Below are 24,390 nucleotides of genomic sequence, written 5' to 3' on the forward strand. Positions count from 1 at the left end.
GAAACATAATTTTAATATTTAATGGCCTGCTGAATTTAAATGGAGAATTATCTTTATGAAACATGCTCTTCATAATTTGCCATTAAATGAGAAATGAACAAATCAACATAAATCTTACATAAAGGTTATTTAACTAAATGTTGGTACTATAAATATTTTAAAGGCATTATGCAGTAATTTAACCATCACAGACCACGCTACATAAAGATGTAAGTTGGGCAGAAAGTGTTTCTCCCTGGCAGTGTGAACATACCTGGGCTGTGGCTGGAGGTTACGTACCGTGTCGGAGTGTGTAGTAACCCCTTCCTAAAACTTCACTGGGCTGGTCTCGTCCCAGTAGTAGTTGAAAAAAACCCAACAAATGCAATTCAGGATTGGGATATTTTGGCTGGTTTGGGGCACCTGAAGACAAAGCAGCAAAACCAAGCCCCCCACCCCAGGTATCTCCAGAATTTAGAAGACTCGAGGATTTTTTCCCCATTGTAAGACAAATTGGGTTTTTTTAACTTTTTTACCACATTTTTTCAAATATAGTCTTCCAGTATTGTGTGCATCTAAAATAAACTTTAAGTAAGTTCATTGTACACTGGTGCTTTTCTTCTTTGAGACTGTTTTAATGATTGGGTTTTTTTAATATTTAATTTTTTGCATTTGCATCAAGATTTACATGGCAACAACATTCACATGGCAGTTCTAGCAGCTACTACAAATAATCAATATTATATAAAATATCATCAGTTCATTTTCTGGTAAAAATTCCTTCCAGTATGTGGTAACTTCAGCCTTCCAGTCCCTGAAGGGAGCATACAAACAGGAGGGGAATCAACTTTTTAAAAGGGTAGGCACTGGCAGGACAAGGGGGATGGATTAAAGCTAAAGGAAGGAATGTTTAGATTAAATATTGGGGGGAAGTTTTTTACAGAGAGAGTGGTGAGGGGCTGGAAGGGGCTGCCCAGAGAGGGGGTGGGTGCCCCGTCCCTGGGGGTGTTCAAGGCCAGGTTGGCTGGGGCCCTGGGCAACCTTGTGTAGCTCCAGGCCTGGAGGTTGGTGTCCCTGCCTGTGGCAGAGGGGGTTGGAGCTCTGGGACCCTTGGGGTCCCTTCCAACCCAACCCAGGATGGGATTCTATAATTCTATATTTTATTCTTCTTTGGTTTGGTTCCCTCTTGCTTTAGTACATTTTAATTCAGCTGAGACTCCAAGGACATTGTACGGCAGGTTTAACGCCTCTTGCAAAAGGTATCAATACTTGGGGCAGGGGGGGAAATTAACTGAAATTAATACTTTTATTGCTTACATTGGCACCTAAAATACCTAACACAGATTCTTTTTTTCTACTGAAGAGCTAGTCAGATCTGAAGGTGAATGTGATACACGCTGTCACACCCACAACCTGAAAATTATTTGGGTACATGCTGCTTGATAAGGGAAGCGTGTCTGTCCCTACCAGAATCTGGGAGTTATTTGGAGAAAAAAAGTAATAATATCAGTGAAAAACAATGCTGAGCCCTTGTGTTGTTAATAGGACAGCTTATCTTGAGGTGTTTGCCCCAGAATTCTAGCTCACAAAGTTTTGTAAAGGTGTTATTTTTTACTAGTCCTGCACGGTAAACTGGCAGCTGGTGTTTCACCAAGCAAAGAATGGATTTATTCCTTCTGCTGGACTAAAAATGAAGTGTTTTAAGAGAGATCTGACGTTTCAAGTGTACAGTACATGTTGGGGCCTTTAGATGGAGACATACTTCAAATAAACACCTAATATGCAGTTCAGAGTGCATTGTGTAAATGCAAGAAAGAGCTAAAATAAATGAGAAGAGAATATTGAAAGAAATATAGAGGAAAAAAAGGCTTGCTGTTTGTGCCATTTTTGTGTTAAAAATGGCTTGGTCTTAACTACACTGGCAACTGACTATTGAGGGCATATAAAGCTGACAACAGGAAAAAGGTTGCATGTTCTGATATAATAAACTGTATTTACTGCCCACGCATGTTGCCAAGAAATTTATTATTCTGCAAATAAAAATTCTGTTGTTGACATTACAGGGCTACATGTAATCAGCAGCATGCATCAAAAGGCATCTGATAGCCATATTAAAGTCTCATTTCCTATTAAGAATCAGGCTAAATTACAACATGAGCACTTCCCAGAATAAGCCAGCAAAATGCATGCCGTAAGAAGGAATAATTGTATTTGAGTGTCTCTGTAAAAATCAGGAAGTATTTTAGCAGTAAAGTACTAATGTTTTTCTTTCTAGACTGCCATCTCCTGTACTGCAGCACATGCAAACCTTACTGGCAAGCTTATCACACTAATTATTATTGCATCTAGTGGCTCAGTTATCTTGATGATTGCTGCAGATGAAATACCCCAAGGTCAAAACATTAATAGCATAAATCAGGACCGGTCGTATTCCAGATATACTACACTATTAAATCAGAATCTGTTAATTTGATTTTTATTTTCCTTATAAATGTGGTATAAAAAAAAAAAAAGAAAAAGGTGGATGTTTTAATTAAGCTGTATCTCCTGTAAAGTTTTTCTCCACAACTCCATGAAAGAAGTGGGCATCATGCAGTGAAAACGAGAGCAAAACCGCCACTGTGGTGGGGGTATTGACAGTGTCACAGTCTTTGCTTCAGCCTCAAGTACTTGGAACTGACCTGTGAGGGCCCGAGAGGTTTTTGAGCATCCTTAATCCATACACACTGCAGAACTTGGTGTGACATCTGTACGTAAACACGGAACTGAGTGATGTGCAAGCGTGTGGTACAGTTTGTGACCGCACAGTAAGGGTTCAGGTGAACCCCAAGGGAACAGCACAGTTCTGACTGCAACTAAAGTCTGTTCAATTTAGAACCGAATCTTGTTCTCTTTTTTTTCCTCTTGTCTTAGGATGGTCAGTACCTTTATGTGAAAATACAAGTGTCTGCAGATGTGATACAGCATAAAAAGTGATTTCTTTTGGTTTTCGTTTGAAAACCCCTTTGTTTGAAGCACTACAACAAATAGAATGCAAGCAGATAGAGAGAAGTGCTAATGGGAGGCTGGGGTAGGGGACCAGAATCACAGAGTCATAGGGGTTGGAAGGGACCTCCAGAGCCCATGGGGTCCCACCCCCTGCCCAAGCAGGGTCCCTAGGACAGGGCACACAGGGCGGCATCCAGACGGGGCTGGAATCTCTCCAGAGAAGGAGACTCCACACCCCCTGGGCAGCCTGTCCCAGGGCTCCCTCACCCTCACTGGCAAGAAGTTCTCTCACATATTGGTGCATTATTAAGGTAACAGTCCTCAGGTCTATCTGCAGTCTGGTAGTACCTCTCTCTCTTTTTTTTTATTCATGATTTCTCAGTGCAGAGCAGATAACTGGTGTTGTTACCATGCAAGGACATCAGAATGGCTTCTGTGCAGGTATTTCTGTTGGATTAGCTCAAGAAATGAGGAGGGAACACATTTCATGGAGCGAGGAGCAGTTTGCACATGCTGTATGAGAAACAGCAGGCTGAGGACCTTCCATGAAGAGTGGTGTTAAGCTTCAATGTGTCATTTTTACACCGAGTCTCTAGATCCAGGAGGTGTTTTAAAGTTCCCCGCAGTCGTGAGGTTTTTGATTCCACATGTCTGTACATGCCTGGAATCCAACCTTATTTTTGTGAGGGTTGAGGTTAGAAGTCAAAATCAGTTCTTTTCCCAGAAATCCAGTCCTGTTTGTTAGCCGACAGATCATCTTTAGATTAAAGGCAGGTTGTACTTAATCGCCGTCATCCTCACAAGGCTGGGGTTGTCTTCAGTGTGCAGACAGGATGGTTGTGCTTCCCGTAGTGTAACTGCACAGCTGCTGCTTCCCTGATCTTTTATTAATAAGGGGGGACTGTGTTAATGTTTATAAATATCTTTAGTATGGGATGCAGGGGGCCATGGGCAGCCTCTGCTCAGTGTCTGTGGGGACAGGACAAGGGGCGATGGGCTCAAGTTGGAGCCCAGGGAGTTCCCCCCCAATGTGGGGAAGAACTTCTTGGCGGTGAGGGTGAGGGAGCCCTGGGACAGGCTGCCCAGGGGGTGTGGAGTCTCCTTCTCTGGAGAGATTCCAGCCCCTGTCCTAGGGACCCTGCTTGGGCAGGGGTGGGACCCCATGGGCTCTGGGGGGCCCTTCCAACCCCTACAGCTCTGTGATTCTGTGATCCTGTGGGTTATCAATCCTGCAATATTGATACACTGGCTTCCTCAGAGGAGGAGGGGACAGATGTGGGACAACAGCAGTACATAGGAATTTGGCTGTGCACTCCTTCTAGCTAATAAGCCCCAAGTAGGGATGTTCTGTGCAGGAAGGATCTTCATGTTTGCACCGTCTGCTTGCTGTTTGGCCACAGAGTAGCTGACATGCCACGTTTGAGGCTGCCTACGTGTGTTTTTTAAAATGTCATCTGTATTAGTATTACATTCAAGGGACAGTACCAAGAAACTGGTTCTTTCAAGACCTTCTTCCAGTGTGCGGCATATAAGTCGGTGACAAGTGACATTACAGAAGGTCATGTCACTTTTAACTGCTTGCATTAGATCTTTCTGATTTCCCCAGTGCCCTTCCTTTGTTTGATTAATACTACTTGATTTCAAGCAAGGTATTGGAAGGCATAATTTAGAGTTGAGTATACTAGGGGCAATCTGAGATTTTTGCCATAGAACTTTTAATAAAACAAGGTTTCCTTCTATATTCATACACTTTTTCCTGTCCTCCCTCTCTCTGTTCCCTCCTTTCCCTCTATCCTCCCTCCTTCCATCATAAACTCCCCACCCTGGGTACAGTGCTTGATGCAGAGATCTGAGTATCTGCTGCCTTGCTTCAAGCCAGAGCAGCACACATGCACTTTATTTGAATAGCAAGGAGGCATTATTAAAGTAGAAAAAATTCCACTGTGTATTATTTTTTTTATTCTTACTACAATGCTTAACTGAAATCTCTTGCTCCAATCCACTGTGCAACCTTGCTTTGCCCTGCTGAAAGAGATTGTACTTCAGTATATAACTTTGGGGGGCTTCAGCACACTGATTCTTCCTGTATCATAAGAGCAGGAAAAACCTACTTTCCTTGGTTTTGATTTGTGCCAAAGTTCAGGAAACAGTCATTTCTGTGGTTTAATAAACTCTTTTATTTTTTCTGCATTGTCTGAATGGTGTTATTTGGTTTTTCTTTCAATTCTTCCTTTGGAATTTCAAGACAAGTGGAAGCGTGGGCTGTGTTTCATGTGCTGTAAAGAGCCATTCGTGCGCCTTGGGCACAGGGACATTTTTACTACGTTTTATTTTGCTGCAGTAATTGAATTCTGTTTTCCTACCCAGACAGTTCAGTACTCTGAAGCTCAGTGCAACTGATGATATGACTAACCTAGAACAAGAGCGTAGACTGGTAGTGGCTGTTGAGTTAAATAATGGAATGGAAGAGTTGGAAATCTGGGCTCTGTCCTGGGCTTCAAGCGATTTCAAAGGACTTTTTATGTCCTTTGAAGAAGTTAACATTTTTGCCACTCTACAGGAGCTTGTAAAGTAGTTTGAGATCATTAGATGGCGAAGAGGAGAGGGGAAAAAAAAATAAAAAGTGAATTTGAAGTATTATTATCTGGATAATTTAGAATGGGTATTGTCATGCAAGTGATTTCGGTGAGGTGCCATCATGTGCAACAGTTTTAGAGGTTTCCAATTCTGCTAATTGTCTCCACGCTAACTTTATCACTAATGTGAGGTAGGCATTCTGCTGTTCAATCCTGTCAGGACAAGGAATTTCTGGGTGTACATAGAAGAGATCTCTTAAGTGCCTGGAGAATATTAATGCTGAAAAGTAAGAGACCCGGTGAGTTTAGTCAGCTCCAGGTGTAGGTGGTATCTGAGTCAACAGATTCAGGTTTGTAACTTGGGTTTTAGTCACCTAATGATGTAATTACAGACTTTCTGGCACGTGGCCAAACTGATTTAAGAGGGTTTCCATCTCGCTGCAGCCCATAACAGCTTGTTTTCATCCTCTCTCCTCAGTTCACTTTGTAGAGCTGATGGGAGCTGCTCTGTAAACCAGTTCACTGCAAACATCCTTGTGAAAGAGTTTTAGGGTGTTTTTTTTTAAAGAACTCAGTCAGCCCCGTGTTTCAGTTCACTGCTCAGCACCCCAAACACCTGGAACAGCCCAGGGAAGATGACAGGGAACTACAGGAGGGGAGAGGAACAAGGAGGAGGAGATGCATGCTTCCACAGAGAGGTACATGAAGACAGGACCTCTCAGACACCTCCAGATGGGATGTGTAGAAAAGGTGTACTGGGCTAAGCAGAGCTAACAAGCATCTAAGTGCTGAGAGGTGTGAGGGTCCCACGTCTCTGGAGACTGCATCTGATCCCCTTTCTGTAAGAAATAGGACATAGCTGGCTTAAAAGGGAAAGAGAGGAGAAACTGGTGAGGAAGCCTTCTTCCTAATGGACTGGGGTGAAAGCCCATCCTTGACTCCTTTGTCAGACTGAGGAGATTCACCAGTACATCTGCCTGGTTGCCAGTTCACTCAGACAGGGTCCTCTTGCTAAAATGGTGCTTCTGAGCAGGGAAGATTTAATTGTTCCTTAATTGATCAGGTCAGGCTTCGTTTTTGTGCTTTCAGAAATGCCCACTCTTTACTGTTTGTGTTCCTCATTTCTCTTTTGGCCCTGAGCTCTGGGGCAGAGCAGGCAGTAGGCAGAATTGGAGGCTCCTTTTCGTTAGGGGTGTTTTGGTGCTGGGTTCAAACCGGGGTGAGCATCCAAAACTGCACATGTTTTGAACCAGGCAGTAGACTTGCAGGTATGCAGAGTGCTCTGCTAGGCACACGTGTGAAATGTAGATCTGTGTGTTGTTTACACTTTTCATGGGCCCGTGCAGCTTGATGAACGGGGATCTTCCTGATGGTTGAGCTAACTCAGAGAAAGGCACCTGATCCACACGCTTATTCTTAAGTTCTTCCCTTTCCTGAATTTGGCCCTTGGAGAGTGTTAAAGTCCCTTTAGTCTTGGACATGGTTTTGGACTGGGTACCTCCTCTCAGCTGTGTTTGTGGGGGTGATGATGAAGTTGTAATCCTAACGTGTGGTCTTAAATGGCAAAGTGCACCAAATCCATTTGTAGCTTCACCTATATAACAAAATAAGCTATTCTTTTAGTTGGTGGCAAGTCTGTAAAATAGGCCAAGGTATTAATGTTCCATGTCAATGAGGTTTTCCTTTTCTTACCCTTTTTTTATGCATCTTTTATATTACATGGTGTGCCTTTTTGCATCCATAATATGATACTGGGCTAGGTGGATCTTTGCTGCCCTTCATATGGCTGTCCTTATAATAAGTGCTTCTCCATAAATAATGATACAAAGAGCCACATTATTTTCTGGCTCTGAGCAGGTACAACTTTATTTCAGTTCCACCAACAGAGAGTTTGCCACGTGGGCTGGGCTGAAGACTTGATCTCAGTGTTTTGAGGGAGGAATTTGTGAGTTTTAAGTCTGAGCCCGTCGCTGACCACCTTTGGAAAGTCCTTTAATCTGTCCACAAACTATATTTAGCAGCAGTTTGCGTCATGCTCATGGTGTGATTAATAATTACTAGAATGTAGTAATTGTACGTATGAGTGTATTTCACGGTGCTAATGCTGATAGAGCATGTGGTATATATCACTGCTGTAGATCATAAGGAGACAAGATGGTATGAATTTATTCCCAGCTCTGTATTCTTCAAAAATCTCCTGGTGGATGCTGTAAATTCTATTAAAAATGTTGCACGCGTCTGTAGGTAACAGTAAATTTTAAGCAAGCATTTGTGTGCGCTGCATAGGCACCAGTGCAGCTGACAAAGGATTCCTTTAGTTAAAACAATCATACACTGAATTTTGAACTACCTTTTAAATACTTAAATTGTCAAGCAAGCATTTTATACGGGAAGGGTTTTCAGTATATAATTCCCTAATGTAAGTCAATTAAAGCTATAACACTTTCCTAAATTTGAATCTCTAGATCAAGTGGGGTTTTTTTTTCCTAGTTGTACATTTTCCTTCTGTGCATTTATTTCAAATGTTAATAAAGTTTTCATCTACAAAAGGTTTGGAATTGACAGAACAAAACTCTTCCTTTTTATATCATGACAACTACTACTGTTTCTGTCTGCAGGTAGTGGAGGACATGCTAGAGGACGAGGAAGAAGAGGATGACAGAGATGACAAGGTAATTATCTTTCCTAGCACTTGGGTATCTGGGGATGGGAGAATTTAGACATGACACTGTTTTTACAGACAGTTAAAAAAGGAGTTGAAGTGTTTTAGTCCAGAAAATTGGACAGAGCTGTTTATCATCCTAACAATGCTACAGTGTGTTGCTGGAAAGGATAGAGGACTATAAATCCTGCTCCTTTTTTTTTTTTTTTTCCTTTTTCTTCTTCTTTTTTTTTTTTTTTCCTTGGTCCAGAGCTGGGTCAAATATTTTTTTCTGCCAGGAACAAAAATAATTCAGCCTGTCTGGAACTTGATAGCTCTTGCGAAGATAACTGCGGTGACAACTGTTTTTGAAGGACAAAGATTTGTCCTGTCTCGAGTATTACAAATAGGGCCGCACTTTAGGGGGAAAAAAACGGTGTAAAAATAGCAACTCCACACTGCTTAAAGATGGGATATTGACATCTGTAATTTTCAAAGAATTACTCGGTGGAAGAATGGCTGAAATGCTCTGCTCTCTGTATGACATTTAAATAATCACAATTCTCGCGGGCGGCCGCTCGAGCGGGAGTTGGCACCGCGGCCTAGCGAGCCGGGAGCAGGCCGCAGAGCGCTGGGGCTGTTTGAGCGGCGGCACTTGGGTTTGGGGGCTGCTGGTTGGGTTGAGGATTGCGACCACAGTAAATAACAGCTCATTTCCACATCTTATTGAGCCAAGCTATGGGGCTGCGCGGATTGGTAGTCCCCCAGGGAGAGGGAAAAAAACCAGAGGAAAGAAATGAGAATGACCTTGGCACCGCTGAAGCGCTGGCTAGCGCTGGCAGGACAGCTTTCCTGTGAGATGAGTGCAGTGAAGACAGCCCTGTTGCTGCTGGTATTTTCATACCAGGAAGGTGATATTTGCGGAAGAAAAGAAAAGGGAAACAAAATAGATAATTTTACAAGAGCCCTGAATTAAAGTACAGATGGTTTTGACCTTCACAGGTGTTTTTTTTCCCCACTTCTCTTGTAGCAGAGCAGCAAAATTTTTATTATTTCTTTTTTTTTTCTCCCCTCTCCGCGAGGAGAAAAACAGTGTGTCTTAATTTATACCCTTGACCTTTGTTTCTAGTTGAGATGTACAGTTATATACCAGTGTACGAATTCATACGCTGGCAGCAGGGTTTGAAATGTCAGAAAATTCACCGTGATTAGTTAATCCCCCGAATGATTATTTTTCTGTTAGCTAACACCTCAGATCTGAGAGATGATAAAAAAAAAAAAAAGAGAGTATTTTCCCCATTCCGTTGCCAGCTCAAACATTCTACAATTGACAGAAAGTTATTATGTGAAATTCTTCTATACATCACTTAAGTCGTTAGCTACATCGCTTCAGGAATCGGCAAACACTGTAGTAACAAAACCTCCTTTCACAAAACACGTGCGTGATGGTTTTTAACACTAAATGATATGAGCATACACTTTTGGCAATAAAATATATGATTTATTGCAAAGGTCAGTCATGTAGCTGTGGAGAGCTTGTATTTTAACTCAACATGCTGGCTTGGAATCATCATTTCTCTTCTGATAAACACTGATCTGTCATCCATTTCAGGCTATTTTCTCCCGCTTCTTCCTGCTTTATTATTAGAGCATCATCCCAGTAGAGTGTGTATTCCCAGATATTTTAATAACTGTGATTAGTTCGCAAAGAATAGTGCTTGAGTGCTTGTAGTTTAAGCCAGCCTGTGTAGTTACCCCTTAGTGGGGTTTTGGGCTTGGTGTTTTTTTTTTTAGAAATCACTAAACAAACCCCTTTAAAGGGGAAGATGAAGGTGGAGGTCAGCTCCCCCCCACACCCTCTAGTTCTCTGTCGATTAGCAGATGTCGGGCAAAACATACCCAATTAGAAATATCACTCTGGGTTTGAACGTTGTGATCTAATATTCAGCTTCCTCAAATTGACACCAGAGTTCAAACATCTTTTCTAGGTCTAGTTACCAAGGTTGAATAAAAGTGAGTGCTGACATTACCTTTGGTGAGCCCTTTTATTGAATATTTAAGAGCTGTCTCTCTATACAGAGGGTGTTTAGGTTGATTTTTTTTATAAATTCAAAGCTGTCTTCATTATTGCGAGCGTTTTGAGTTCTTGTGATTGTGTATGCTGTTTGAATGGAAAGGGGAAATCAGGCTCTTTAAAATAAGCCTGTATGGACTGCTGTGTGTATCCTGTACGCATCGCAGCGGGCGTTACTTTGCACTGGGGGAAGCTGCAGAACGTAAGCCTGTAGTTAGGGCTGAGTAGTGTGTTAGAAGAACGTGGCATATTTGCTCCTCTGCGGTGAACTAGATGTACTCTCCAACATTCACTAGTCTAACTCTTGCTGTTCCTCTTACATCTTCTTGTCAAAACGTGCAGTTTTGCCTTGTTTTAATCCATGTGTTTTCTTCAAGCAGCACCCAAAATGAAGTTTTTGTGAGGAAGCAAACACACCCTTTGTAACTCCAGCTGGTAGCAGCCTCTGGCTTGTATTATTTCTCTGTTTCTTTTCATACTGTATAACAGAAGAGTCAGGTAAATGGGTCTTCTTATGCAATAAAAGTAAAAAGATTAATAAATGTGCCAAAGCCTCACTTTAATTGAAACTGAAGCATATGTTGCAAGTATGTAAGATACGTCCCAGATGTTTGACCATGGCCAGTGTCTTTGCTTTCCCTGATTACCACGAGGCAGCTATTAGTCCTGTAACCTTTGGACTTAACGGTAAATGGGGTATTACATGGCACAGAACCCAAGCACCTGTTTTCCATTCAGTAAAGACCCCTGGCAGGCATCACCTAAGCCCATCCATATGTTTTCACTTAGCAGATTGTGGGGCGATTATGAAAAGTGTCTTTCTTTAGAGCCAGCTTAGATATTAGTCGCTTGCTCACAGTGAAAGGGCAACTCTTCAGCTAGTTGATGAGGTCCGTGTGGGCAAGCACTGAGGTAGGTTTTGGGATGTGTGATGGAGGGACGTCGCTCAGCATCCCTGGGATTGCAGAGCGACAGGAGCCATAAACTGAGGATGATGAATGGTCAGATGTATGTAATTGGTTAAAGTAATGCATTTTATTAACAGTGGTGTGTAATGCTGAGAGGAGTTTGACAAGGTAGATTTGCAGTTACCATGTGACTTAGTCTCATTCCAACATTCTGGATTTCAGTAACTTTTTGTTTGCACCCTCTGCTGCAATTAATGTAGGCAGGACTGTCAATTTAAGGTTATTGAATGGGTTTTCTTACTGGAGAATATTGAATCCCATGTTCAGTTGCAATATGACTAATAAACTAAAATAGCAAGTGTACTTCTTGATATATCCATTACAAAGTGGTGATTAGGAGTGGACACTTTATTCCTAATTTTGTTCCTTAGCTGCATTTTGTACTTAGGAACTGAAAAAAAAAGATGTTGTAGATTGTTTGGCTCAGGCAGTCATCCTTAGTTTAATACCAGTTTTTCCAAGAAATAACACTGGATCCTGCGTTCCATATGTTCTGTCCCTCTTGCTAAACCTGTGCCAACCACAGATTTCCAGTTTAATCTGATTTCTCTCTCCCCTCTCTTTTTATTTTCTTCTGGCTCCCTACCAAACACTGGCTTACACAGTATCTTAGCAAATAAGGGTCAGTTAAATTACACAAAGTCAAGTTTTCAACAAGCTATCAAAAGGATTTTTACACAGTTATAATAACATGGCTGGTCAACACGCATCATCTGTGTATATAAGATTTTAATTTGTCGTTTAAAAATGTCCAGGTATGCTTTTCACACAGCTTTGTTCTTTGAACGAGCTCCAGATAAGGTTTCAGATAATCACAAAGAATTTCAGCTCAGTCTTGCAGGAAGCCCTCAGCACGCCGCGGAGTCAAGCCAGCCAGCAAGGCTACCGATCCAGGTTTAAGCAGAGGAGGATGCACCATGTGGGCACTATTTTATTTTAGCTTTTTATTAACAGCAACAATATTTGATTAATACAAAGTATTGAAACATTTGCACCTTTGGCTACACTCTCTCTCTAGGCTCTCGTTCTTTGAATAAGTCTTTACAGTTCTCAGTCAATGTTGTTATGTTTCAAGATAACTAGAAGCTTTTGTATTGAAAGATAGTTGGGTCAAATTAAAATATGTTTAAAAGCTTTTAATCATCCCTGCTGAGAGCCACTAACTCTGTTTTCAAGCCAAGTCACGTTTGTACCCTGTCTCAGAAGCATGCCCTGCGTTTTTACCCAGAGTAGATCGCGAGGAGGAGGAAAGATATAACTCTGGTGTAGCCTATATTTTTATATTCTGTGAAAGAGGAGATTGTAATCTGTTCTAGTGGCAGTTATTTCCTACAAAATAAATGGGAAAAACGATAAAGAAAGAGGGAGTGAGCGGATTGAAGAGAAAATTCTGGAATTAATAATAACTACAAAGGTGTGGCAGTTTGCTAAATGAATTACCATGATTGTCTGCTTCAGAAAGCTCTAAATACACCTCCATCCAGACCAGGTGACTGGTTCCTCCATCCCAGCAGAAGTTTGTGGACACACATCTCCTAGCCAGCAGGTATCTCTAGAAGCCTAAAGACCATCCAACAGACATCTTCCCCTCCACTGCCCTGAATGTACATACCTTCTGGGGATCAGATGATGTCATCTCTGATGAAAAAAAAGCTTTTCCCAGTCCTCCTCCACCCTGCACTAAGTCTTCCCACTTTCTGTTGGAGGTTAAAGCAGCCCTTTGCTGCTTCACTTTTGTAGCTGCTTATTTTTGGTGTCTACTGGCATCAAATGTTTGGTGTCTCTGCATCACGTATCACATGTGCCTGTTTTCCAGTGCTCACAACCCAGCCTTGGAGACGATTCTTTAATCACAGAAACTTTCCATGGAAACAGTTCTCTAGATTTAAAATTGCAGGGAAGAAAATATAGGTTTTCAGCATGGAAAAAGTATGTTGTTTTGTTGGTACCTACCCTCCTGGTAGGAGAGACTAGAAAATAACCAGAGAGGAGGTGACTGCTATGTGAAAGATGAGGCCTTCCTAATGCCTGTGAAACTCTGTCTCCATTTGGACAGTTTATGCTGCTTGGTGGGAGGTCTGTCTGTGAGACAGAGGCAGCAGTCTGCCAAACTCCAGCAGAAATCTGCTGAAACCAAGTAGTTGATTTGTGGGTATCCATCTGTATCCTCACTGAGCATCCTTCCGGCGGGGGCAGGACCTGCCCCAGCTGCTCCTCCCTGGTTCTGAGGTGTGAGAAGTCGAGTACTGGAACTGACTTCTGGCCCAGGGCAATGGGTTTTCTGGGGATTTACTGACTTTTCTGTTGGGTCTCATGCCAGGCGTACAGATACCCACCCAGGAGCCTTGTGAGAGCAGCTATGAGTCAAGAAAACTCAGGGACAGAATAGGGAGAAGGAGTGGCCAGGGATGCAGGGAAGGATGCTGAGATCTACAGCAGGAGAAGACAGAGAGGCTGGGAAGCCCCAGACTGGGACATCACATTGGGAGTCCATGGAGGGAAGTGCAGAGCTTACCTTGAGTCTCACACACCTTGATTCTGGAGCCGTTGGCGTCCCCATCTCAGTAGTGCCTTGCCTGTAGTCAACGGTGTTCAATTTAGATAGGCTCAAAAATTAGAATTTATGGCATGTGGAAAAGCAATAAAGGGTCATTTTAACACTGTGGCTTAGCATTAAATGTGACTTAAGGACCGGGGTGGTTTCTGTGTTATCTGCATGATCAGCAAATGCATGTTTGACTGGTTTGGGAACAGACAAGGTAATAGGATAGGTTAACATACAGCTGTAGCAGCCTGATAATGCAGTGTTTTTATTGATTGTCTAACTGAGTAACTACACTGGGTATTAGGTTTTCTTGTCACAGCGCTTAGTGCCTGGGGTAGTTGAGCAAGTTACTTCTCCACTGAGTTGACCCCGGAGTCCCGGCGTCTTTCAATCAAACTCCTCAGATTTCATACACCGGCAGAGCCTTTCCTTCTCTAATGGGCTTTATTAAAGAGAATGTGTCACCTTTTGCACCACGTAGTACTAAATCAGATCAGAATTCATGCACAATTATGTCAGTGGAAATCTAATATTACAGACCTGCTTATCTCCAGATAGCACATGGAAAAATAAACTTGCACAGCTGACAGATTTACTTGATTCCACAGATAAGTTATTTGTCAGTAATTGAGCTGAGGAATGCATGTGGATTATTTTCATACCTCTCAAAAAACACCTAAGAGAAAGGGCTAATAAATATTTAAGTACTGTTTCTTTCCTCTTCCTCTTTCTCCTATTTCCTTTCCCTCTTTTATCTTTTCCTGGCCTGCTCAAGTGTGAAAGTGGAAAAGTGTAGGATGGAAAAAAAAACCCCACCCTGATTTTATGTTAGGAAACTGGTTTCATTCTGAAGGGCAGCAAGTTTGGGAAAACAAATCAGACACTGCTCATTGATGCAGCATGGCAGATCCCTGATGGAGCTCAGTTAATGCAAAGCTCTGAGAAGAAAACTTCCTGCTGAAAAACTGTTGCTTTGTTGTTTTGGGTTTGGTTTTTTTAACAGTGTGAGAATGCCAAAACACCATGGCTAATCCAGAGCTTTCCTGCAATCAGAAATAGTAATTTGAGACTGATGGACGTGTGTTTTTAGTAATTTTTATAAAATCCCTTCAGCGTACACATCAGGGTGTTATGGTCCCTTTGATGTATCTGGTATCAGCCACAATTTAAAATTAAGCATGTAAAAGCTGTTTGTTGGCCTTTAATTAGTACTTGAGTAAAATCACAATAGGGGAAGAGTAGAGAGAAATCTTTTGGCACAACTTATCTGCTGCTGTGCAGGAGGCTAACTTAGAATCACAGACTCACAGATCCTGAGGGGTTGGAAGGGGCCTCCAGAGCCCATGGGGTCCCAACCCCTGCCAAAGCAGGGTCCCTAGGACAGGGGCTGGAATCTCTCCAGAGAAGGAGACTCCACACCCCCTGGGCAGCCTGTCCCAGGGCTCCCTCACCCTCACCAGCAAGAAGTTCTTCCCCACATTGGGGGGAACTCCCTGGGCTCCAACTTGAGCCCATCGCCCCTTGTCCTGTCCCCACAGACACTGAGCAGAGGCTGCCCATGGCCCCTGGGTCCCATCCTTCAGCTATTGATCCCCACTGATCAGATCCCCTCTCAGGCTTCTCCTCTCCAGGCTGAACAGCCCCAGCTCCCTCAGCCTTTCCTCCCAGGGGAGATGCTCCAGGCCCTTCATCCCCTTCACAGCCTCCTCTGGACTCTCTCCAGGAGATCCCTGACTTTTTTGTCCTGGGAGGCCAGCACTGGACACAGTTTTGTACCAGGAGCCTGAGCAGGGCAGAGCAGAGGGGGAGGATCCCCTCCTGTGACCTGCTGGCCATGCTCCTTTGGATTCCCCCCAGGATTCCATTGGCCTTCTTGGCCCCCAGGGCACACTGCTGGCTCATGGCCACCCTGTCACCCACCAGGACCCCCCGGTCCTTCTCCACAGAGCTCCTCTCCAGCAGGTCACCCCCAGCCTGTCCTGAATTCAGCAGTTATTCCTTCCCAGGTGCCAGACTCTCCACTTGCTTCTATTAAACCTCATTTGGTTTCTTCCTGCCCAGCACTCGTGGGTGGATTTACAACTTTGGGGAGGGGATTTGAAGTTTGTATGTACGTTTGTGTACATCGACAGCATCTCTCACGCCTGTCATGTGGAGGCCCAGGGCTGTGTTCCTTCCCTTCAGATCAATACATGGCATATTGTTGAGATGAAAAAACAGTTTACTCAGCTGTTTTTCCTGATGTATAATACACGCTCGTGCATTTTGATAGAGGAGTGGTTTGCATCGTAATAGTTGCAGTTTCTGGACAGTCTATTAAACATTAATATTTTATAGTATGTTCAGGGATGGCTTGAAGCTGCATCATCAGGAATTATTTTATCATGGAATCCCATGCTGGTCTGGGTCGGAAGGGACCCCAAGGGTCCCAGAGCTCCAACCCCCTGCCACAGGCAGGGACACCAACCTCCAGGCCTGGAGCTACACAAGGCTGCCCAGGGCCCTAGCCAACCTGGCCTTGAACACCCCCAGGGACGGGGCACCCACCCCCTCTCTGGGCAGCCCCTTCCAGCCCCTCACCACTCTCTCTGCAAAGAACTTCCCCCCAGTCTCTCTTCTCCCCCTTCCCTCCTCCAGCTTCACTCCAGCCCCCTTGTCCTGCCAGTCTCTGCCCTTTAACAAGCCCATTCCCCTCCTGTTCCTGGGGTCGCTTCAGGGACGGGGAGGCTGCAGTGAGGTCCCCCCACAGCCTTCTCTTCTCCAGGCTGACCCAGCCCAGCTCCCTCAGCCTCTCTGCGTAGGGGAGCTGCTCCAGCCCTCTGAGCATCTCCGTGGCTCCTCTGACCCCTCTCCACCAGCCCCACATCTCTCTTGTCCTGGGGCCCCAGCTCTGGACACAGGACTCCAGCTGGGGCCTCCTGAGGGCAGAGCAGAGAGGGACAATCCCCTCCCTGTCCCTGCTGCCACCCCTCTGCTGATGGAGCCCAGGATCACATCACCCTTCCGACCTGCAAGAGCAATTATACAATGTTATAAGCCACCAGTCTAATTGTCACGAAGTAATTTTTCTCAAGCAGCTCTAGGGTTGTGTAATCCTTTCCACCCATCTTCCTCGGGGTGCAGTGATTCAGAAGAAAAACGTGTTCAATCTCTGTGATATTTAAAACAAAAAGTTTTGGTCTGACTTGTGAAGTCTTGATGCATAAATGTGGAAATGCCATTTCCTGAAAGCACTGAAGGTTCTTTCTTCTTTCCCTCCCCCTCGTGGGATGTTGTCTGTTTATTTGGTGATGAATTAAAAGTGTTGAAGTGACAGAGGCGTGTGGTCCCTCTCTTGGCTTGCTACTGCAAAGCGCAGACTGAGGAGAGGAACCACTGGAAGTTATTTTGAAGTAGCACTAGAGATGCTTTTCAAAGTCATCTAATCAAGACTGTAATTAACGTAGCGCTCAGCACAGCCTACCAAGCAAAGTCAGCCTTAAGGTGTGGAATATTGGTCTTGTGGGGATACCCTGGAACTTGGCCCTGTGCACAAAGACCTCTGGAGAGTCCTTCTTCAGACCAACTGCCTTTGTCAGGAAAACACAACCTCTTGGACTGATGCCTTGGAAAGCCGGGACCCACACTCCCTGGCCTTGGTGCCTGTGAAGCAGGATCCTCCACTGCAGCGCTGGGCACACAGGGCATCCATCGCTCCTCCCAGGGGGTGCCTGATTGAAGCCAAATCTCTCCCACTGATACAGATTCACTCTGCAGACTCAGCAGCATTGCTGAGAAAAGCCAGGGTGATGCAGAGTATTCCCAGGGAGCCATTTCCATTAACTCCTCCCAGACACAGCATGCTCAGGGACACTCAGGGGGTCTTCTGGGGTCTTCAGGGATGAAGGCTGGACATCTGCCTCTCCCTCAGCACATGCTCTTTATGTTTCCTCTCCATAGTTCCTCAGCTCAAACACACATTCCTGCACAAACCAGTCAGGAACCCCTCTGAGCTGAAAACAGGATGATCTCTGTCTCTTAATTGGTCGTTGGTCTCATTATTGATGACTCCCCATCTTCACTTCTTTATCTCCAAGGCTGTTGCCCTGTTCTGGCTCAGGTTTGTAGCTGCTCCCACAAAGCAGCTCACGTGGTTACAGCCATATTCTGCTAAAATCCAAGACAAATATGTTCTTAAAATACACAAATTAAAGTGATATTAATTGCCTCAAGCTACATCTACATCAATCTATTCAGCATTATTACATTTCACTGAATCAATCTAGTTAAAGACCAGCACGACCCCTTCTTGGAAGAATGATACAGGGAAACTTCAACATCTTTTGTACCTTCAAATTTCTGTTTTGATAAGGGGCACAGGTGTCCCCACAGACAGACAAAAAATAGGGAGCAGGTTGGCATTAAAATGCAAGGAAAAGTACAACATTTTGCAAGGTACAATGAGGTATGTAGAACAGAGCTGGAGGGTTGGGGTTTTTTTTTTCCAGATGACCAAATCAGAGTAGTTAGGAAGGGTAAAGAGCAATCATTGAACCCTAGAGGGTTTTCCAAATTAAATACACAGGGGTTTAAAGTTATTTTTCCTGCCAACACACTGTTTATATTTATTGTCAGAAGAGTGGAGGAAACTCCCTTGGCTGATGCTTGGGGTATTTTGTTTCCTCTGGCTTGGGGATCAAATTGCTGATTTCCCCACCCATCCCCAAATCCTCAAATTTTTTTCCCCTGCAATTCAAGTCTTGATGCCAACTACTGAGGTCCTTCACTGGGACGCTGGAGTACCTATTTTCTTCAAAGTTTGTTGGGGAAGAGGAATGGTTTTGAGACTCTACTTCCAGGTCATTCACAGCTGCTGCTGAAAGTTACAAAAGTACTTCAAGCACACAGGAAAGTTTTACAGACTTCTCTTCCTTATTCTTATTTTAATATTGGAACATTTTAACGTATGATCTCAGATTATTAAGCACTCAAGGTTCAGAAGGACGCTGCCTGCAGAGCTCTGTATCCATAGAGCATTTCTAATGTATAGATACAATTTGTGTGAATGAAGTGTCCAAGATAATAAGGTCATAGAAACTTTGAATTTGTGGCCAAGTTTACACAGTTCAGTACAGAAGGGGTTTGGGGTTTTTGCCCTATAAAGTGCACTGAAGTTCAGAAAACTGGAGTGATCTGTGTTCACAAATCCTTTCGGTGACAGCCAGAAGCACCTGGTCTCTGTGGCTTTACAGCAGATTTCTTGGAGATTGAAGGTTAAGTCAAAATTGTATTGAAAATAGGTTAAAATAGTTTGACCAAACTGGACTGCAAAGTCAATTTAGGAATTTTTAGGGAAAGCAGTAAGGAGGGAACACATACATGAGCTGAAAGGCATATGGGGGAAAGGAAGGGATTTCTGCTTCAGCAGTGAATAAAGAAATGCCAAGGTAAAGATATATCCCTACTGTATCTGGAATAATAATTTACAAAATCACGGGATTTTTGGGGTCGTAAGGGACCCCCAGAGCCCATGGGGTCCCACCCCCTGCCCAAGCAGGGTCCCTAGGACAGGGGCTGGAATCTCTCCAGAGAAGGAGACTCCACACCCCCTGGGCAGCCTGTCCCAGGGCTCTGTCAAAAACTACCTGTATTGGGACATGCTTTACAAACAAAAAACAGGCAAAAATATGTTTTGAAAAGAGAACATGGTACATTTCTAAAGACTATTTTGGGACAATACTTAAGTGATGCTTAGACTAGTAAAGGAATTCTCTAACGAACTGACTGACATTTATTATCCAGAAATTCATGGCAAAATACAAAAATGCTGAAATGCATTACAATTTTAACACCAAAGAGGGTATTAATCCTGACAATCACTGTTTTTGATCTACTGTGGTCTGTAAACGATAGAACCAGCTTAAGACAAAGGTGGCCAAACACCACAGAATCATCAAATCCCAGACTGTGTTGGGTTGGAAGGGACCTTCAGAGTCCAACCCCCTGCATGAGCAGGGACACCTTGATCTAGATCAGGTTGCTCAGAGCTCCATCAGTAAACATGGGTTTATTCCCTACATTCAGACCAAGCAATTCAGCGGACTTCATGACAAACCCTTGGGACCACTGATGTCCGTGAGCACCACTTCTTCTGTGAGCACTGCCCATCACAAAGCACCCTTCAGAATCTAAAAGCCTTATTCTGTTTGCAGATCAATGGATTTACCACACACATTTACAACCCATCACTACTTTTAGAACTAGGATATAAATCTATCTCTCCATTTCAAAGCCTGAGGTGATTTTTTTTTTGGTCCAAATGGTCCCCAAAATCAGTGTCAGGACTTGGGTACCCAAGTTGGCTTCTGTACCTCCTGTCAGCTTCCTGGGAATCTGAGCAGGAGAAACATTCAGGAAGTCTATTACCTTTTCAAAAGACACTAAAAAATAAAACAAAATGGTCTGCAGTCAGTGGGATCCTACCCCGTGGTCTTATTTCAATATTCCTTCTTTTAAAAATTATTTTTAATGAGGTCATTTACAAGGATGAGGTCTGCAGTGGCTTCCAGGGAGTCAAAAAGGATATATTTCCTTAAGGGATGAAACTATTCGGCAGAAAGGTTGTTACAGTGATGCTCTAGTAATGTCCTGGTTTGCTTTCTGCATCGTTTACATAGAGTGGGGTTAGTCAGGGACAGGGAGCTCTCCAGCACTCCTTCCCTGCCTCAACACAAGTAGTTGTGTTCTTTCTCCTTGGAGATGCCAATACCATCCAGACACTACACGCTTTTTTCTGGCTACTATCGATATCTTTATTCAGAGTTTTATCCTAACAAAGCATCTAAGGGCAGAAGCACAGCCACAGCCTGGGAACAAGCTTATAAAGTACAATATACCAGACAGGTTACCTGCTGTTGGGAAAGCTTTGCTTCCTTCCTTCTCCCTCCTCATTTCCATGGGTAATTCTTCCTGCTCTTACACTCTAGGAGAAAACTGGAGCTGGATTGGATATGCTATGTTACCTCTGCCATAAACTACATGTAATTCATGTCATTTAGTTACTTTACAGGTTTAGGTGGCTCAGCAGTGACTGAGGTTTTCTGAAGTGTTTATTGAAAGTATTTGTAATAACATTTGTAATAACAGTAAAGAAAATACAATATGGTATGGGTGAGACTAAAACATATTGCTTCTAACACTGTTTCAGGTGAATAATTATGATCTTTCTTTTAATAATGCACATCCTTAATTAGATAAGATACTTCTGGTTTGCTCTGTAATATTAGGGAAGGTGGGGAGGGGATTGCTCAGTGAAGCTTTGTGACTGGAATCAGCCAAGAGGATTTATGCCAGATAAACAGAATATAAAAAAGTTGGAAACAAATGACCACGTGGAAGGGGGTAATAAATAATAACCTCTTGCTGTTGAGCGGATCTCAACCCTCTGACACTGGGACTGTGTGTAATGACATGGTGCTCTGCATAATTGTGCCCTCGTACTGAAAGAGGCTCTGAGGCACTCATTAGATACAACTAAGGATGCAACATGGCAACAGCTGAGGAGGGTAAATAGACCCTGTGCATGAAATACAAAAAATGATGATGATTACCAGCCGTGAGGAAGGTGGCTGTCTTTTCATATGAATTTTCTGAGAAGAGGTGCCCATTTTACTTTGGTTTAACCAGTCTTGCTTGTTTACCTCTATAGCATTGTACTTAATGCTCTCCTACTTCCTTCACCCACCATCTCTGATGCACTTAATTGTTTTTCTGACCCTGCTTCAAGGGAAACTCGTCTTCAGGGGATGCTGGGACCCACCAGGCTCTGCTCTGGCAGGTTCCCCTTCCTAGGGAAAAACAACAAAAAGATCTCAATAGTGATAGTCATTATTATTAATACATAATGTTCTCAATAATATAACTTATTAACATGAATACAGCTCATAATAAGGAGCTTAGTCCATCTCATTCCAGTGGGGAGCAGTCTCAAACGCAGCCCTGGATGGGCACCCCGTCACACTCTGCCATCATCTCCAGTTGCCACGGGATCTTCCTTCTATTCCCTTTGCATTAGCATAACACGCCAGGGGAATCTCCCAGGTGCTTGCAGAGAAATGCTCCTGTCTTTGAGTCAGCCTCGTTAGTGAATTCCTTCCCTTCCTCTCCCCTGTAGCACTACATTAATATTTTCCACCGCGTACATTAGTGTTTTCACTGCACGGGAATCAAAAGCACCAAAGTCAATACAAAGGGAATGAGATTTCTGTGCCACGCAGGACCTGTGAGCTCCAGAGCACCAGCTTCTCCAAAGCTCAGAGTCCGTGTCAGGATGCATCTCCATACCTCAGGAGAGGGAAGAAATTCCTGCAAAGTTTCCATGCTCTGATGGGTAGGAGATGGTTCCTAAGCTCTTCTAATGTATAAATAGTAATTAAGCAAACCCACCTTCCCTACTGAGAGAGGCTGAAGGAGCTGGGCTGGGTCAGCCTGGAGAAGAGAAGGCTGTGTGGGGACCTCACTGCAGCCTTCCCGTCCCTGAAGGGACCCCAGGAACAGGAGGGGAATGGGCTTGTTAAAGGGCAGAGACTGGCAGGACAAGGGGGCTGGAGTGAAGCTGGAGGAGGGAAGGGGGAGAGGAGAGACTGGGGGGAAGTTCTTTGCAGAGAGAGTGGTGAGGGGCTGGAAGGGGCTGCCCAGAGAGGGGGTGGGTGCCCCGTCCCTGGGGGTGTTCCAGGCCAGGTTGGCTGGGGCCCTGGGCAACCTTGTGTAGCTCCAGGCCTGGAGGTTGGTGTCCCTGCCTGTGGCAGGGGGTTGGAGCTCTGGGACCCTTGGGGTCCCTTCCAGCCCAGCCCAGGCTGGGATTCTATGATTGTATGCTGTTGTGGTTTTGTATGTAAAGTGAGAGTTCTCAGGTGATATTCAGTTTGAGATCAGATTGAAGGTTCACAGGTTTCCCCTCCTCCCTGAGAATGCTGGAAATCTTCTTACCAGTTTGTATTTGCTATTGTACCACCATGTAATAAAAATGAACCTATTTCAAAGCATGGGTTGGCAGACTTCAAGAGAAGGAGGCATAAAATAGCTGTCAAGACATCTTAGTGTAAGGGACTAATGTAACAACCATGGGCATCCCACACATTCACTTAACCCCAGTCTCCATACACAGAGGAAAAAGAGTCAAATTCACCCTTTACTCATCTAGGATGGGAATTGTTCACCAGGAATGAGGTGAAAAAAGAGGAAAGTTTTTATTTTTAAGTCCATATCTCTGCAATCATTTTTAGCAAGCAGTGGGCCGTGCTCAGTGGATGTGTCCGTGGACATCAGTACTTCTTTCAGGGCTACAGGACCGGTGCTTCCGTGATTCTGATTGATTTATTTGCTCCTCTGACACATTTTAACAAGATGCAGGTATCTGAAATAATAAGTAGGAAATGTTTCAGCTCATATATCTATTCTATATCCTTAAATTCTTCTGCTCTCCATTCTGGCTCACGCTCCAGTTTGGGTTCCACAAGAGATTTTATCTGTTGTGTTTTTGTCTGAGATAACACATAGCTGTTCTGCCCACGGTTTGATAGCTTCACAGGACAATGATGGTGTACATACTAAATTCTGCTGTTAGTTTTTTCAAGCTCTTCAGATTAATGCAATTTTGGCAGCGAGTTCACCAGTGAGTTTTGCACTGTATGGAAAAAAGGATTTACTTTTATCAGTTTTACCTCTGCTGCCTTTCAAGTTCATGTTAACGTTTCTCTTTGCTGCCTTATGAGAGTAATTAAGAGTCCCGATTTACTTTCTCTAAACCATTCATTATTTTGAATATCTTGATTATGTTCATTCATCTTCTGTGTAAGTTAAAATGTCCTCGCGCATTCTGCCGCTTATTGTCTGTATTTTTTCCTCACACACACACACAATATTCATTATTCCAGTAGCTTGTCTGCATTTTTTCTGGATCTGCTTTTTTATTTTTCAACTTCAGCTCAATACTTCGGCTGAAATTATCTGACCAGGTTGTATAGTGTCGCTAGGTAAGAGAAACCACTACTGTCATTCATCTAACCTTCCTCAGAAGTTTGACGTCACCTCCAGGAGTAACTCTGCCACCTATGAACGTGCAGCTCAACCTTTCTTCTTTTTGGTGTAGGTTAATGAACATATTAAACAACATCATCTCTAGTACCAGATTTTATGATAGCTTACTATTAATCATTTGAAATATATCTGCCTTTTAAAGCTCTCCTTGCTAGTTATTTTAATATCCTTTTTCTTTTAGGATGAGTCAGAAATATTTACTTCAAGCACAATACAAATTACTGTTTTCTTTCCCAGTATTGACTTGACAGGTTTTAAATTCTAAAAAGCTTCAATAAATTTGGCAAAAGTAATGTAAAATGATGTGTGTATGGTACTGGGAACTCTTAAAAACAAGCTACCTGGGAGACTTGGATTTGAGGGGAAGCAACGTTTTTAAAAGGGTAGACAATGGCAGGACAAGGGGGATGGATTAAAGCTAAAGGAGGAAGGGTTAAATTAGATATTAGGGGAAGTTCTTTGCAGAGAGAGTGGTGAGGGGCTGGAAGGGGCTGCCCAGAGAGGGGGTGGGTGCCCCGTCCCTGGGGGTGTTCAAGGCCAGG

The 24,390-nt window shown here is 43.6% G+C and overlaps 1 protein-coding gene across 1 annotated transcript in view; it reads left to right on the forward strand.

Moving 5' to 3' along the window:
- MCTP1 (multiple C2 and transmembrane domain containing 1) overlaps positions 1-24,390 on the forward strand; it is a gene marked incomplete at its 3' end in the record, with an annotated part of 294,163 nt that overhangs the window by 249,677 nt on the left and 20,096 nt on the right. The window contains exon 17 of the mRNA XM_084278338.1: positions 8,162-8,215. Within this exon, the coding sequence (XP_084134464.1) occupies positions 8,162-8,215 (54 nt within the window). The remainder of the gene's footprint in view (positions 1-8,161; positions 8,216-24,390) is intronic.

This window comes from Gallinula chloropus (assembly GCF_964237585.1).
Source record: "Gallinula chloropus genome assembly, chromosome: Z".
NCBI lineage: Eukaryota > Metazoa > Chordata > Aves > Gruiformes > Rallidae > Gallinula > Gallinula chloropus.